The sequence below is a fragment of the Canis lupus genome, chromosome 7, assembly GCF_011100685.1.
Source record: "Canis lupus familiaris isolate Mischka breed German Shepherd chromosome 7, alternate assembly UU_Cfam_GSD_1.0, whole genome shotgun sequence".
Taxonomy (NCBI): Eukaryota; Metazoa; Chordata; class Mammalia; order Carnivora; family Canidae; genus Canis; species Canis lupus.
The window spans coordinates 43,458,871-43,475,639 of record NC_049228.1 but is presented as its reverse complement, the minus strand read 5'-3'; the positions used below and the strand labels follow the sequence as shown (position 1 = coordinate 43,475,639).

Genomic DNA, 16,769 nt, shown 5'->3' with positions numbered 1-16,769 from the left:
GTCCTGAGACCAGATCGCAAAGCCCTGCATTGAGCTCTGTGCTGAGCACAGAGTCAGCTTGTCCCTCTCCCTCCACCTCTGTTCCACCCTCTGCTCCCACATATGTGTGCTCACTCTCACATTTTATTTATCAAATGATAGATGATAGATAGATAGATAGATAGATAGATAGATAGATAGATAGATAGATGATAGATAGATAGAATCTTTAAAAAACAATTTTTTTCTTTCACATGCCCTGGTGAAAATACTTGGTTGCAGCTAGGACTAGCCATAATATATCCTTAAGATCAAAGAGATGCAAGTGGAAATCCTTGGAGAGACTAGTTTTTGCATAATAAAAAGGCAAAGTCTAAGGAAAAGGTTTTGCACCTTACCCTTCCTCTATCTTCCAGACTGGAACACAGACCTGGAGGTACAGCAGCCATCTTGTGATCATGAAACAGCATGCACGAGGCAGAAAGCATATATAGGTTACAGAGCAAAAAAACTGAAAAGACACTTGGTGTCATGTGGCATCTCTGCACCCCTGAACCAACCCTGAACTGCCCACCCCAGACTTGTTATATAAGATAATTTAAGTCACTTATTCATCAGGTTATTGCAACTCAGAGCTGAATACATTCCAAACTGGTAGAGAATTTTACATCTGAAAGTGCAGTCCTCAAATAAAAGAATAAAATGTAGAATTGGCTATGTGGAGGAGGGAAGATAGAGAGATACAAGAGCCCAATTAGTCCAGGCTGGAAAGCCAGGGACCCTTGCTATGAAATGACAAAATATTTCATTGAACTGTTCATTGATGTATCTTGGGGATGCAGGCCAAATGGAAACTACACATAGTGATAGAGGAAGTGGTAGGAAAAGCTTAGTAAGTTAATATGAGCTGGTTCCTTGCAAGAAGGGATGATGCTGTTACACAAACCTGAAGCAGGTGCCATTGGCTTTGGGAGCAGGCAATAAGTGAAAGCTAGGAACACCTCAAAGAGGTTCACAGGAATAATTTAGAGGGTAGCGAGGAAATTATTACTGAAGGCTGAAGAAAGGGTGACCCCTAGTAGGTAGTCGTGGAATGTCTGGGAATTCTATGGTAACAGGAAAATAGAAAGAGTACCTAATGAACTCATGATCCAGCTAAGGAGATGTTTAGACAGAATGCTGAAAGGGCCTACTTATTCTGACACCCATGATAAAATATGAGAAGAAAGAAATGACCTAAGAAGGAACAGCTCAGGTTTTTCAGAAGAAGTATAGAGGGCCCAGAACAGTCTTTATGGCCAGCATGGCTCTCAAAGTGATAAATGGCCTCAGGGCAAAGTCAAATGCAGGGCCTCACCAATAGAGAAGGACACCAGGTAAAAACGAAGTCAAAGGTATAGACTTGGAAAGATTTAAAGGCAAGTCTCACAGATCTTGGATAAACAAGTTGGCTTCTAATAATTCACAAGTGTGCCTTTCAGATAAGAGCTCCCTGGCTGTCCATCTAAGGGAGGGAGGGGCTGGTCTCTGGGAGGTTAGCTAGTGTGGCTTTTGTCTAATCAAATGAATTATAAGTTGATACACAGAAAGCCCACAACATTTTTTTTAAGATTTTATTTTATTTATTCATGAGAGACACAGAGAGAGAGAGAGGCAGAGACACAGGCAGAGAGAGAAGCAGGCTCCATACAGGGAGCCCAACGTGGGACTCGATCCCAGGTCCCCAGGATCACACCCCGGGATGAAGGTGGCACTAAACTACTGAGCCACTGGGGATGCCCCCCACAACATTTTTAAAGGAATTACGTAATCTTGGGCTGAAAATCATAGAGACAGTGCAAACAAAAGAAGCTTTGGGTTGTCAACTTCCTTTGGGCAGGAGACAGCTAAGAAAGCTACAAACAGACATTTCTTTTTTTTTTTTTTTTTTTTTTTTTTTTAGATTTTATTTATTTGTTTTAGAGAGAGACAAGCAGGGGGAGAAGCAGAGGGAGAAGCAGACTCCCCATTGACCAGGGAGCCTGATATGGGGCTCGATCCCAGGACCCTGGGATCATGACCTGAGCCAAAGGCAGATACTTCACAGACTGAACCACCCAGGGGCCCAACACAAACATTTCTTATGGAAAAATAAAGAGTTAAAAGAGAATGAAATCAAGAGCTTAGAAAGTGGACCCATGAAGAATCAGTTATAGGAAGCAAAACTGGCCCTAATCAAGATTCTGGTGGCACACGTCCAACTCAAATTCAGAATTGCTATGGGCCAATGACACTTCGTGCCCTCAGTCCACCACCACTCCTTTTAGACTAGGTGTGTTTATTACCTGTCTATCTCACCCTTGTGCGTTGAATGTGTTGTTCATAGGTCTTCAGGTCCAGGGGAATTGTTCTCAAGGAGCTGTACTCAGCAACACCCAAACTTGGGGCTGACATAATGGCAAGACCCTGGACCTCACATTGATGCCTTAATGGGGTGAGACTTGGTAGGTCTAAGGAAGGATGCCTTAATAGGGTAAGACATGGTAGGTCATGTGCATTCTACACATGGTTGCTAGAAGTCAGTCTATGGTATACAGTCTCCAAAGGTGGCCAGTGTCGATTTTGTGCTACTGCTCTTCACATGAAAAGATGGAACCTTAAATCTGGGCCAGACTACTGACTTGCTTGATGAATAGAATGCAGCAGAAGTGATATTCTTGGGTTTCTGAGATAAATCTTGAAAGTCTCATAGCCCCCATTGGGACCTCTTGGGATACTCACTCAAGGGACACTCCTTATCAGAACCTAGCTGCCATGCTCTGAGAAGTCCAAGCTACATAGAGAGGTCCAGATGACAGTTTCAGCTGAGCTCCCAGCTTACAACCAGTACCAGTTGCCAGACGTATTAAGTGAGCTACCTCAGAAGTTGAATTGATTGGAACTTTCTGATGACTCCAGCTCCAACATCCATCTGAAACCACATGAGGAATTCCAAATGAGAACCCTACTGACTGATTGTGGTCTCCTTACAGAACCTGGAGGGAAAATGAATCTGTCTTAATTCACCAAGTGTTGGGGGACTTTAATGCAGTGACAGGTAACCAAACAGCATCTCTGAGTCACTGAACCAAACCTGAATTGCATATCTCAGACTTATTTAATGAGGCACTTAAATACCAATTTATTTATCCCATTGTTAGTCAGGTTTCCTGTGCCTTACAACTGAATACATTCCTAACTGTAGAGAATTTGGTAACGAGGAGTGGGACCCATTAAAAATAAAGAGAAAGAGAGAGAGAGAAAACCTAATGTATGTAATTAATTGAAGAGAGGACAGAATAAAATATGCAGACCTCGGGCAGCCCAGGTGGCTCAGCGGTTTAGCGGCACCTTCAGCCCAGGGCTTGATCCTGGAGACCCTGGATGGAGTCCCACGTTGGGCTCTCTGCATGGAGCCTGTGTCTCTCTCTGCCTGTGTCTCTGCCTCTCTCATTCTCTCTCTCTCTCTCTTTCTCTCTCTCTCTCTCTCTCTCTCGAATAAATAAATAAATAAAATCTTAAAAAAATATATGCAGACCTCAACTTTGCTAGTTGGAAAGTCGGTGACCCTGTTAGGCAGTGACAAAGCACTTGGTTAGGCTGTCACCTGATTGGACATAGGGTGCAGAACAGATGGCAACCTCACTGTACAAGCTTAGGGAACATGGTAGAAAACAATCAGGATGCTGATAGGAATGAGCTTGGTAGCCTCCAACAGAGACCAGAGAAGGATGAATTCACACGAAAGCCAATCTGAGAGCAGATATCAAAAAAAAAAAAAAAAAAAAAACTTTGCTAAAACAGGGCCACTGCTGATGGCCTGCAACCTGGCAAGAAGTCCTTCATGAGGAGGTGTGCCGAGTCATTCAGACCAATGTATACCTCTTGAGCAGTTCTGAGTACAACTGTTCACAGCATTGAATGTCAAGGCCTGTCCTTTGTTCTGAGTATATCCTTCCTCCTTTGTTGGAATTTTATCTTTTTATGAAATGATGGTGATGGTGAATGGGATTTGCCTTTTTTAATATCTTTATTTGGCAAAAAAAGAAAAAAAGTTAGCAAACTATCTCAATTTTTTAATGGTATTTGAAATCACAAAGTCTGGGACCTAAGGCATAGCTCTGGCCTTGAGGAGATTTCCAGAAAAGAGTCAGGGCCCAGGGGAGGTAGGATCTAAGGAGGCTCTGGTTTTCCAGCACCCCAATTGTGCTGACCAGGGTATGGGGCATCACTGAGCAATTGGAATACCATCAACAGAAAAGTTTATTGAATACAAAAGGGAAAGCTAGAGTCCTCGTAGGCCAGGAGGCCCTTGGCAGAGTAAGAGCTCTGCTTCAGGGCCGGTCTGGGGAGTCCTGGAAGAAGTCATTGCACATGATAGTGACCAGGGCCAGAAAAACCGCGTACTCCTGGAAATCCACCTGTTGGTCACTGTTCTCATCCAGATTTCCCATCAGCTTCTTCAGGCCCTCCTCATCCACCTTCTCCTGAAGGGAGAGAGAATAGTTCAGCAGGCTGCTCTCCACCCACCCCCACACCAAACCCACACCCACTGACCAGAGCCCAGCCCTCTGTCTGCACTGGGCAGTAGGTAAGTGGGCCGGGAGCTCCGGGGAGCTATGAGGAGACCACATGACAGGTAGGCCTTCCGTGAGAAAGGTCTCCAGCTGCCTGTGCTGGGAGTGAGGGGCCCCCAGGTAACCACCACCCTCCCCAGACCAGCAAAGTGGGCATCGCTACCTCACGTTGCTGATGAAGAAATTCCTGAATTCAGAAAAGGCGAAGTTTTAATACCAGCCAAAAGGAAACCAAATTAGAAAGGCTTAACCAAAAAACATTTTAAAAGAATAAAGGACATGCTGCATAAGTCCACAGCCTGAGGCCTGACTTAAAATTATTCAGTAGTCAGTATGGGGAAGGCAAGGGGCAAACTGAAAGTTGACTGCATCTGTCTGCAAACAACCCCAGGCTGCATGTGCTAGCTGCACTTTTCTCTCCCGGTGTCCCTTCTTAGTCTGGCATAGAACATGGAAACTAAGAGCAAGAGAGCTGTGTGCTCCTGGGCCAGTCACTTCCCCTCTCGGGGCTCTGGCTTGCTCAACTCAGTGAGGGGACTGGACAGATGGCCGCTGAGGGCCCTGACAGCCATCCATCCTCTGGAGAGCCGTGGGAACAGCAGTGATAGGGTACTCCCACTGGGGCCTCAGCCCCCTGCAGCAGCAACCCCCCCACACATACATCAGGACCCTCTCATCCCAGCCAGCCCCACTCACCCCAACAAAGCTGGGCAGCTCATTCTGCAAAAGTGTCTTCATCTCCGCCTTGCTCAGCTTGAACTTGTCACCCTCTTGGCCAGAGTACTTGTGGAAGGTGGAGACCATCACAGCCAGCGCCTGCTCCAGGGGACTGGACATCTTGGATCTGGGGCACAGGGGTGGCAAGTGATGAAGACACTTCAGCCCTTGTGCTCCTCTCTGCGTCTGTCCGGACACTGTGCCTCCCTGGGTAGAAGCTATACATCCACTGCCTGCTGCAGGCAGATGCTAAACTCTTCCCTGTGTTTGGAAATCACCAAGGGCAGGGCTTCTTGTCTCCTCCGATCGCACCTGCGGCACAGCCCTGAGGGCAGGGTTCCCCACTTTGAGTGTCTGTGGAAAGGGAAATGAGCAGGTGGCCAGAGTCCCACCTACTGTCCTCTCTATGGAGCCTCTTCCACAGACCAGTGGGCTCTGTGCCAGCACCGGGAAGGTGGCCTCTCCACAGGCTAGTCAGTCACAGCTGCAGCCCAGGGTATGAGAGTCCCCGAGGAGTCATCTCCCTCATATATGAGGGGCCGTAAGGCCGGAGACAGTGCCCTTGGGCAAGTGTGTTTTGTCCACTGGACTAAGGACTCTCAGAGGACGGGGATGGATCTTCACTCACACTGGAAACCTCTGAGCCCCCAGGGGAGGGGGCATTGTCTCAATCAGACAGGGAACTGGTGGAGGCCACTGAACAACCCTCCCCACCAAGAAGGATCCTATTACAATTGGTACTAAAGGAACTGCATGTCCTGTGCCCTGGGAACAGCAGGCAGAACGCAGAGGCCATCTTTTCCACGGCTCTGCCCCTGAGAATGCTCTGAGCAGCCCTGGGAAGCCTGGGGGTCCTGGGGTGAGGGCCCCGGGGCCAAGGAGTGCCCTGGGCCCACCCCGCTAGCACTGCCTTCTCCAAGGGGAGGAGTTGAGAAGGGGGAGGGCAGGGCACCGTGCAGCCACTCAGGGCAGGACCCAGGTACTTGAGATCCCTGGCTCTTTCCCTCAGTCCTGCTAGAACCCAGGACTTTACAAAAACAAAAACCACAGTCAAGACTCTCATTACAGCACCACCCTCCACACCTCATATTCCTGGGCCTAGACCCGCAAGAAGGGTCTCTAGACTGAGATGCCCAGAATAAGACCCAAGAGAAGGCCTCAGAGCTACCCCCACACTGAGACCTCACAGAGAAGCCTGGGAAAAGCCCTCATTCCCACACTTCAAACAAGGTCCCCTAGAGGGAGAGATCCAGAATGAGGAAAGTATGGAGACAAGGGTCAAGACACAGGAATAAGGCAGAGACCCAGGGGGCCCCCCCAACCAGCTCTCAGCAGGATGGAGGTACTCACCAGACCTGATGATGACAGACACACTCTGCAAGGAAAGCAGAGGGCCAGGTGTGCACAGTGGGGTTTATATGCCTGGCCCCCAAACCTGCCCTAACCTGATCCCGCCAGAGTCTGGCCTCCTGCCACCCCCACCCACTCCTGGCTAGCCCCCTCCCTCCCAGACACCTTGAGCTCCACCACCAGCTGGAAAGGAAGGCCTCACCCAGGTCGCAGAGAGGAATGGGAGGTGCCTGGGGAAGGGGCAGCCCAGGCCCAGGGTGAGGGGTAGTGGCCCCCGTTGGTGGGCTGAGCGTCTCATGCCAGGCCTCTTCTGACACATGCCTGCAAGTCACAGCTCATCTGTGAGTCAAAGGATACAGGCTCCCAGGGACTTCCCGGGCAGGCATGTAAGTGTGTATGTATGTGAGCGTATGTGCCCGTGAGTGTGTGAGTGTGTGTATGTGTGTATGTGTGCAAGCTGACTTAAGGAGCTAGGGGAGTGGGGATCCCTGGGTGGCTCAGCGGTTTGGCACCTGCCTTTGGCCCAGGGCATGATCCTGGGGTCCTGGGATCAAGTCCCACATCAGGCTCCTTGCATGGAGCCTGCTTCTCCCCCTGCCTGTGTCTCTGCCTCTCCCTGTGTGTCTCATGAATAAATAAAATCTTAAAAAAAAAAAAAAAAGAGCTAGGGGAGCCTCATGGTTGGCCTGGGAATTCCTCTTGGTAAGGTAATGAGGGAAGCCTGTGCAGAGAACACGCTGAGAGGCCCTGTGGGCAGGAGGCTCGTATGGGAGACAGGAGGCGGACGCTCTGCTCGCCCTGTTGGTCTGGGCGCTGTCAGGGTGCGGTCTACGGTTGGTGGGGTGAGCATTCTGTGCGAGACTGTGAGGGAGACCCCGGAGGTTTGCAGGGAGCAGGGAAGGCCAGGATCCTCTCTGCAGTGTGGGGGGTGGGCAAGTGAGCAGGGCAGGCAGCTTCCCCAGTGGAGGCTAGGCCTGGGGCAGGGCACAGCCACCGCCCTCGGTCACCCCATCCTGCCAGGCTCCTCCCCAAACCCAGCAGCCACTCAGGGCCCAGCCCAGGGGAGGGGTTGCCAGGGATGAGCGGGCTCCCGGCTCTTTGTCCACTGCCCCTGGTTCCCCCCCCCCCCCCCAGTGCTGGCACTGCCCTTCCTGCCTCCGCCCAGCCCCCCTCCCCCTTCCAGATGTCCAGCAGCTCCTTTCCCATCCCCCGGGCCCTGGTCCCAGGTGACTCAGCCATGGCTCCAGCCCCAGATACCCAGGCAGTGACTCAGCGGCACCCGCCTCCTCTCAGAAGGCCGGAAAGCCGGGGCACAGGGCCCTTCGTGGGGCACCCCTGGGGGCTTTGAGTGAGTGCAGAGGAGCTGGGACAGATGTGACAGGGTCACATAGATGCTGGGCTGCTCCTGCCTAGGGTCACCATGGGACCTGTGGCAGACTGACCCATGCAGATGGACTCAGGCCTTGGAGCCCCCCTAACCCCCATGTCCCCTCCTTCCCAATGCTGGTGGACCCCTCCCTGGCTGACCCTCCCCATCAAACCCTACTGCACCCCACAGGTAAAGCCCAGTGAGTGGAGTGCTCTTGAGAGAAGGCCTCTCAAGCTCAGAGGGCACTGCGGCCCGTGGACCCCATACACAGCCTGGCCCTGAGGTGCTGGGACTCTGGCCCCACCTGCTTTGGGGCCTCTTCTGCACACAGCCTACCTGCCTCGAGCACAGCTCTGCCTTCACCATGAGACCTGTCGCGGATGCTGGCCCCTGCACCCCATAGCCCTCTTTCCTGCTGAAATCTCAGCTACCCCCCAAAGGTCAGTTAAAGGCCACCTACTTCTCCAGGCCCAGCCAGATTCCATCTCTACCTGCTCTGTCCCATACAAGGACTAGAGCATCTGCTCTGGGTTGAGTCAGCTGAGGGCTTGTCTTCTCTTGCCCTCACTCCCACATGGTGAGCTCACTGGGCGAGGACTGGGTCTCGTTCAGTTCTGCATGAGCAAAGGGTCACGCACACCCGGTGCCAACCGTGTCTGTGGTTACTGAACACAGTGGGGGCACTAGGGATGGTATTTAGGAGCCAGGGGACTTTCTCACCTCCTAAATCACACCATTGGCTCTGCTACCAAATCATGATTTCTCAGATCCCAGGAGTGACACTTAGACACTGGAAAACAGCTTCCGGAAGCTATAAATCCCTGAGGAACCCCCCTGAGGAACTGCTAGCTCCAGCCCTGGGGCCCAGGGAGGGAAGCTGCTGCGCAATCGCCCCAGTGGCGGGCTGGAGACCCTGGAGCCAGGGAGAACAGTCCAGAAGGCCACAGGAACGGGGTGGGGGGTGGGGGGCACAGTGAGGGGTATGCCAGAGAGCCACCGACTGCCAGGGCGGCACCGGGAGGCCTGTTGCTCGGGAACTGAGGCCCCATGGTGCCCATCAAGGGGCCAGAGGCCTGACACTGGCGAGAATCACATGCCGCTGACTCACAGCGAGCGGAGCAGCTCCCTCCCAGGCAGCAGACAGGAGGGCTGGGGAGAATGACCCAGCGACCAATCCCAGTTCAGTCTCCACTTGCCCACGAAGGCAGAGAAACCGGGGCACGCTTGGGCCATGGGCACGTCCCCGGCAGCGACTCCGCCCACGCCCAGCCCGCCGAGCTGTCTCGGCTCCACCTCCGCGTCCAGCGGCCCTGGGGCCAGAGGCCTCCAGCACTGGGGCTGCTTTTCCCTGCCTGGTTCCTGCCCCCTGGTGGTGGGGACCCGTGCTGGCCGGCCCCTGCCTGCTCCGCCTCCGCCCTGCCCGCCGGCCCCCACCCCTGACTCACCAGGGAGGAGGCCGCTGACTCACGTCCAAGGGGCCTTCCCACACCCACAGCCTCACACCTGCCCGACTTACAAGGCGTTTCCTGGATGATCCCAGGCGGGCCGCACAGGCGGACCTGTGAGAGGGAAGCCACAGGTCTAGAAGCTGTTAACAGCCAAGGACGGGGCGGAGGGACCGAGGTAGCAGAAGGGGGGCTGAGTACTGCCAGGTTCTGCCCACACACCCCACCCCAGGGCAGTTCGGCAGAAGCCCTGGCGTTCCCTCTAGCTCACCTGGAGATTCTGGCTGGTCGCACCACAACTTTGAGCTTCGACCTTTTCACCATAAGGATCCCTTTTATTATTCCTCTGCCCCAAAATATAGTTTGAAATGTTTTCTCAGAACAAACTGCATTAAATAATTTATCTAACTATCCCCTAAGAGCATGATCACAAGAAATCCTGCTGATCTCACCAGGTGATGAGCTAGTGCAGGCCCAGTGCTGGCCAGCGACAGGGCACCCACTGTGCTCTGGGCGATCTCTGGAGGTTATTCCACTTAATTTACACAACAATCCCAGAAAGTTGATACAATCTCACCCCACTTTACAGAGGAGGAAAATGAGGCTCAGGCAAGTTTGCCAGAGCTCACATAGTAACCGAGGTATGGTTTAAACATGGGTAGTCATAATGGTAAATCTCGATAAACCCCAATCCCTGCAAATCCCTGAGAGCTCTAACCTTCCTATTCCCACTCAGACCGTGACTCTGCCATTCTCTCCTCACATCTACACCAGGCCCCTTGGACTCATCTCTCTCTTTTTTTTTTTTTTAAAGATTTTTATTTATTTATTTATTTATGATAGACAGAGAAAGAGAGAGAGAGGCAGAGACACAGGCAGAGGGAGAAGCAGGCTCCACGCCAGGAGCCCGACGCGGGACTCGATCCTGGGACTCCAGGATTGCACCCTGGGCCAAAGGCAGGTGCCAAACCGCTGAGCCATCCAGGGATCCCTGGACTCATCTCTCAACCTCACCGGTGCCCAGGGGAGCATCTCCTCCACCTGCACTGCTCTGGCATCCTCAACCACCACCCTTTCCTCTTGCCTCCCAGTGCACTCCAGTCTGCATTTAAAGCAGACTTAAAAGAAACCTTACCTGGACCTCCCACCTCCCTCAGTATCCCTCTGTGCCACAAATAACACCATCATTGACCTAACCCAAACCAGAAACATGGCTGTCCTCCTAGGCTCCTGTTTCCCCTCACTGCCCTCCAGGTGCTAATTAGGCCACCTGCATCCTCAATACTGCACATCTCTGTCTCACTGCCTGAGCTGTGGCCCCATCCCTGTGCTCCTGGATGGCTGGACTCTCCTGCCACACTAACCTTGCCGCCATTCCGACTCCATCTCAGCTCTGCCACCAGAGTGATCTTAAATTCAAATCTCAGCATGTCACCCCTCAGGTGAAACCCCAGTGATGTCTCATAACTTTGAGGAGAAAACTACCAAGTACAACACACCTGCTCAGACACCAATCTCGCTGGTGCACAGGCCTTGGCCTCTCACACCTCAAAGCCCATTCATTCTCTCCAAGAGCCCATCCTCAGTGTGTCCAGTCCATCTCCTAATCACAATTTAAAGTCTGCTCAAGAGATGCCTAGGCAGCTCAGTCAGTCAAGGGTCTGCTTTCAGCTCAGGTCATGATCTCAGGGTCCTGGGATAGGGCTCTGCATTGGGCTCCCTGCTCTGCTTGTCCCTCTCCCTCTGCTGCCCCTGCCCCCTGCTCATGCTCTGTCTCTCGCTTTCTCTCTCTCTTAAATAAACAAATAAAATCTTTTTAAAATTAAAAAAAAAAAACTTAGCTCAAAGATCAACTCCTCTGCAAACACCCCAAATTTACTTCACAGCCCCCATACCTGCTAGACACACACGCGCACATAGTTAGGTGTTCCTCCTACGGAGCCCCCTGCCCTATAACAGCAACTTTTATGAGACTATTCTTTATGTGTCTCCCCCACTAGACTAGGCTCATTCTCAGTGTCCCCAGCACCTGACACAGAGCAGGTATTTGGCCAATGGCTAGTGCTGTCCCTTATCGCCACCATCCCCCCACTCCCTTCAACACCACATTTCCAGGGGATCCCTGGGTGGTGCAGCAGTTTAGCGCCTGCCTTTGGCCCAGGGCGCGATCCTGGAGACCTGGGATCGAGTCCCACGTCGGGCTCCCAGTGCATGGAGCCTGCTTCTCCCTCTGCCTGTGTGTGTCTCTCTCTCTCTCTCTCTCTCTCTCTCTGTGCGACTATCATAAATAAAATAAATAAATAAATAAATAAATAAATAAATAAATAAATAAATAAATAAACCACGTTTCCAGACCACCCCAAACCTTCCAGAAGCTGACTTGCTACCATGGCATCCACTAGATGCTGCTTGCTTGCCCATGCCAGTGCTTTGGGGAGGAGGCAATTCAATACCCCACTCCCCAGGAGGGCTTCTAGGGGACAGAGCCCTTTCATTCCTCTCTCTGTCCACAAGCAAGAGGTAAGACTCCACACTCTGGCTCTCTTTCTCAACCAGCTGGCTGCACCCTCCTCACCTCCCCAATGGGCCCACACCCCAGGGACAGGGTTACAGGTGGGCAGCTGCTTTCCATAAGTGTGAAAGGTCAGCTTCAGAGGCAGCAGGAGAGGAAAACATACCATTAAGGAGAATCAATCCTCAGGGAATCTGGTCAGGAACAAACCACACCTTGTGCCCTCAACCTCCAGCCACCCCCACCAGTATCTATGTCCTCATGAAGGAGGCAGGCCATTCCCCCATACTGCTGGACCTCAGGTTTGGGGACTTGTTTGCCCTATCCACAAGTCCTTGCAGAAAGTCAGTGTACAGAGGCCTGTAGCTCCCGACTCAGGAGCTGAGACACTACCCCCACACCCCTGCCTGCAGTTTCCTCACAGCCTCACTCTGCCTGGAGATTGGCTGCTGGCTCAGCAAACACCCAGCTCTGAGGGGCAGGTTTGTACCACTTGCCAGGATGGAGGTTCCAAGGATGGAAGATGTCATTTGGCAAGACTGGTGCCAACAGAAATCAACACAAAGCAGAAAGATTAGCCATCGGCCAAGAAACACCCAAAGTGAGAGATGCATTCTGATATGTTCTGATAAACCAGGGAAACCTCCCTTCCCAAATCTCAGAAAGGGACAAACAGCAGCTTCAAAAAAAAGAAAGTTGACTCAGGAAGATGAGCGGTGATTTTAAAAATTACAGGGTGTTGCTCATGAGGAAGTGGTTTAAAGAGAGATGTTTTAAGAGATTGATATGTCATACTAGGAAATGGTAACAGCAGAGAAAACATCAGATTCTGGGTTTTAACGTTGACCTCACCATTTTCTCATTCTATCCATCCAGGATCTTCATCTGTAAGAAGTTCCACGTAAGCTCACTGAAGCAAAAAATGGGAAATACTGTGTTATGTAACTGGTAATCTCACTGAGATAATTCAAAGGATCAATGAACCATAGCCTTGGGACTAGAACAGGGAACTCAACAACATCCATCCAGCTGTCCATCCAGCTGTCCATCTATCCATCCTTCTCTCATCACTGTTCATCTCTTTACACACTGGCTTTAATCTTACCACAGCAGGAAAAAGGAACAGGCCATAAGCTGTCCCAGCTTTGTAAACCCAGTACCAATCTATCCCAGGAAGAGCACTGATTGGCCTTGCTTGGTTCACACACTCAGCCATGAACCAATGCTTATGTCCAGGGAGTCGGGGCACTGTGACTGGGCACTGTGGGTCAGGTTCCCAGCCCAATGGTCAAAGGATTCTTACCAGAAGAAGGAAGCTATCACAGTCACTACACTAGCCATATGACCTTACAGATGGTCCTTAATTTCCCTCTAAACATCAGTTTCTTCTTCAGTATTGTGAGGATGCTATCATCCCCCCTCAAAGATCAAACAAGATGATACACATAAAGCACATAGTGAATACTAAAAGGATTTTTGGATACAGCAGTAGAAGAAGTATAGTAAGAATTTATGTCATTGCTGGGATGGGGTTGTCTAACATCTCAGCAACATGAAAATACAATCAAACCCCATACATTCCCCAAAACACAAAAACAATAATGTATTCCTGGTTTCCTTGTCAATATTTATTCATCCTTTGAAACTTCATTTGGTCATCTGCTAGTATCAGATGTTAAGAGCTTAGGAAAAAATAATAAAGTAAATCTTAAAATTGAGAAAAATCTGTTTATTTGCTTGATTCTTTCTCTTAGTTTGGAAATGATCGTATTTTTCCCATTGGAATTGGCAAAACACGCAGGTCCAGCTTCAAAGATAGTAGAGTTTGGTGACAACCTAGCCTGATCCAGTTTAATGCCTCCCTGCACCCCATGTCATAGAGAAAGAAATTGATACCCTGCATAGGGGCAGACACTCACATCATCATGCCAGCTCCCCACGCAGCCCGCTAAGATTGTCATCTTCATGTGCCCTGGCTCTCTATCCACCAACCAGACTCTGGTTTGCATTTGGATTCTCAAAGGGACTTTCCTGCTGGGAATAAACTGAGCTGATTTCTGGAATGCTTGGGCTTGCCAGACAGTCACAGGAATGAAGAATAATTAATCTCTCAGAACACGATCATCACTAACTGAAGTGGTAAAGAATGCCTTTCTGAACCTGCACAGCTTCGAGCTAGATAAAAGAAAGAAAGAGGAGGGCAAGCAGGAAGGAGGAAAGACACTGAAGTTTACTAAGGGCCTACTCTTTGTAGACATTGTTTTGAGTACAACACATACACTATCTAATTCAATCCTTTCAACCACCCTATAATGTGAGCAATGTCTGTGATTAACAGATCAGGAAACAGAGGCTCAGAGGATGAAGTATAGAGTCAGGATTTGAACTCAGTCGCCCTCACTGCCACCTCTCCACCCCAGGTTCCTGCCCTGGCCACTTCCTGGTTATTCTTCCTTTCCCTGTGCCTGCTGGTGGGGCTGTTATTAGTGTCTACCTTTTTCTCTCTTGTTCTCTTGCTCGCTTACAGTGGTTGCCTTTCTGTCTCTCCCCCTTTCTCAGAGCATCATCATCTAGACAACTCCTAGAATGAAAGGATTTGCCTCTGCACAGGCAGCCCCACCAGTGCAGCCCTAGGCCTTGGCTGCTGCCCCAATGTGGACATCGTCTCTGACTTGCTCCATTGAACCCCAGGCCTAGCCAGGCAGCCCTGGCCATCCCAAGTCCACCCACGGACCCTTCTTCTCTGTACCTACAGCTGCTGCCTCTTCCCAGCTGTCCTAAGGCAGCAACCTCCTGACCAGTCTCTTCCTGGACTCCCTTCTTCATCCATTCTGATCACAGCTGTCCATTCTGTCACTCACTTGCTCAAAACCCTTCTGAGTCTCTCTACTCACCACCACATCTTTTAAGATTTATTTATTTATTTGAGAGAGAGAGCACAAGTGGGAGGGCCAGAAGGAGAGGGAGAGAGAATTTGAAACAGATCCTGCGCTGAGTGCAGAGCCAGATGCAGGGCTTGATCTCAAGACCCTGAGATCATGACCTGAGCTGAAACCAAGACCTAGACACTTAAACCGACTGTGCCACTCAGCGCCCTGACCACCATATCATTTAAACTCTTAAGTATGTCGGGCAACCCCAGTGGCTCAGCAGTTTAGCACCACCTTTGGCCTGGGTTGTGACCCTGGAGACCATGGATCGAGTCCCATGTCGGGCTCCCTGCATGGAGCCTGCTTCTCCCTCCGCCTGTGTCTCTGCCTTTCTCTCTCTCTTTGAGCTTCTCATAAATAAATAAAATCTTTTAAAACAAACAAACAAACAAACAAACTCTTAAGTGCAGGTCTCAAGGATCCAACTCCCTAATTCATTCTTTATGCGTACACTCAGCAAATTTCTTTTCAGCAGTGACACTGTCTAGGCCCCAGGGATACAGTGGTGAACAAGAGAGACATCCCTTGCCCTAGTAGAACATGTAATCAAATGGGGAAGATGGGACATAAATGTAAAGTACAGGTTGTAGTAAGGGCTAGCAACAAAAATGAACAGGTGTACCGACAGAATTATCACCTGGGCAGGTGGTCAGGGAAGGATTTGCTAAGGGAGGAGCCCTGAAGGATGAGGAGTGCCTATACTGGGAGAGGAGGGTGTGTTCCAGGCTGGCCCAAAGGTGCGAAAGAGTTTGGGGTGTGAAAGAAGAAAAAAGCAGTGTGGCAGGCCATGGATGGTGATGGGGAGAAGGGCCAGTGATGGAATTGGGAAGGTCAGGAAGGGTCTAATCATGTAGAGCCTTGTAGGCCAGTGTAAGGATTTTGGATTTTATTCTAAGTACAACAGGAAGTCACTGGAGGCAGGTGGGATACACCTGGCTGGTTCAGTCAAAAGAGCATCCAGCTCTTAATCTTAGGGTCATGAATTCAAGCCCCACGATGGGCACAGAGACTACTTAAAAAAATAATAATTTTTTAGGGGCATCTGGATGGTTCAGTCACTTAAGTGTCCAACTCTTGATTTCAGCTTAGGTCATGACCTCAGGGTCGTGAGATCTTGCCCTTTGTTGGGCTCCATGCTCACCAAGGAGCCTGCTTGTCCCTCTCCCCCAGCCTTGTCAGTCCATCCCCCACCCCTTCTCTCTCTCTCTCTCTCATAAGTAAATAAATAAATAAAAAGATAGATAAAGGGATGCCTGGGTAGCTCAGCGGTTAAGCACCTGCCTTCTGCCCGGGGTATGATCCTGGGGTACCAGGATCAAGTCCCACATCTGGCTCCCTGTGAGGAGCCTGCTTCTCCCTCTGCCTGTGTCTCTGCCTCTCCCTCTCTCTCTCTCTCTCTCTCTCTCTCTCTGGGTCTTTCATGAATAAATAAATAAAACCTTTATAAATCAATCAATCTTAAAAAAGATAAATAAAATCTTTTTTAAAATTATATATATATATATATTTAAAGATTTATTTATTCATTCACAAGAGACAGAGAGAGCAAAAGAGGCAGAGACACAGGCAGAGGGAGAAGTAGGCTCCCCAGAGGGAGCCCGACACAGGACTCGATCCCAGATCCCAGGATCACACCCTGAGCAGAAGGCAGACGCTCAACCACTATGCCACCCAGGCATCCCCCAAAATAATATTTTTTTAAAAGATGTTTCTGGAGGGCAGCCCAGGTGGCTCAGCAGTTTAGCACCACCTTCAGCCCAGGGCCCGATCCTGGAGATCCGGGATCAAGTCGCACATCAGACTCTCTGCATGGAGCCTGCTTCTCCCTCTGCCTGTGTCTCTGCCTCTCTCTCTCTCTGTGTGTGTCTCTCA

General features: G+C 50.5%; 1 protein-coding gene across 1 annotated transcript; it reads right to left on the bottom strand.

Annotated features, from left to right (window-relative positions):
* Positions 1 to 4,008: 4,008 nt before the first annotated feature.
* On the bottom strand, positions 4,009 to 6,691 carry S100A2 (S100 calcium binding protein A2). Its single transcript, NM_001362600.1, has 3 exons — positions 6,642 to 6,691; positions 5,271 to 5,418; positions 4,009 to 4,484 (listed from the first exon to the last, which is right to left on the bottom strand). The coding sequence occupies exons 2-3, from the start codon at positions 5,409 to 5,411 to the stop codon at positions 4,332 to 4,334; spliced, it is 294 nt and encodes a 97-aa protein (NP_001349529.1). The 5' UTR covers positions 5,412 to 5,418; positions 6,642 to 6,691; the 3' UTR covers positions 4,009 to 4,331.
* Positions 6,692 to 16,769: the final 10,078 nt, after the last annotated feature.

Excerpts from the sequence above, each read along its gene's own strand:
- S100A2 (NM_001362600.1), bottom strand. The coding sequence starts at position 5,411 with ATGTCCAGTCCCCTGGAGCAGGCGCTGGCTGTGATGGTCTCCACCTTC. Across the intron at positions 4,485-5,270 it reads AGCTGCCCAGCTTTGTTGGG|GAGAAGGTGGATGAGGAGGG; the intron begins GTGAGTGGGGCT and ends CTCTCCCTTCAG.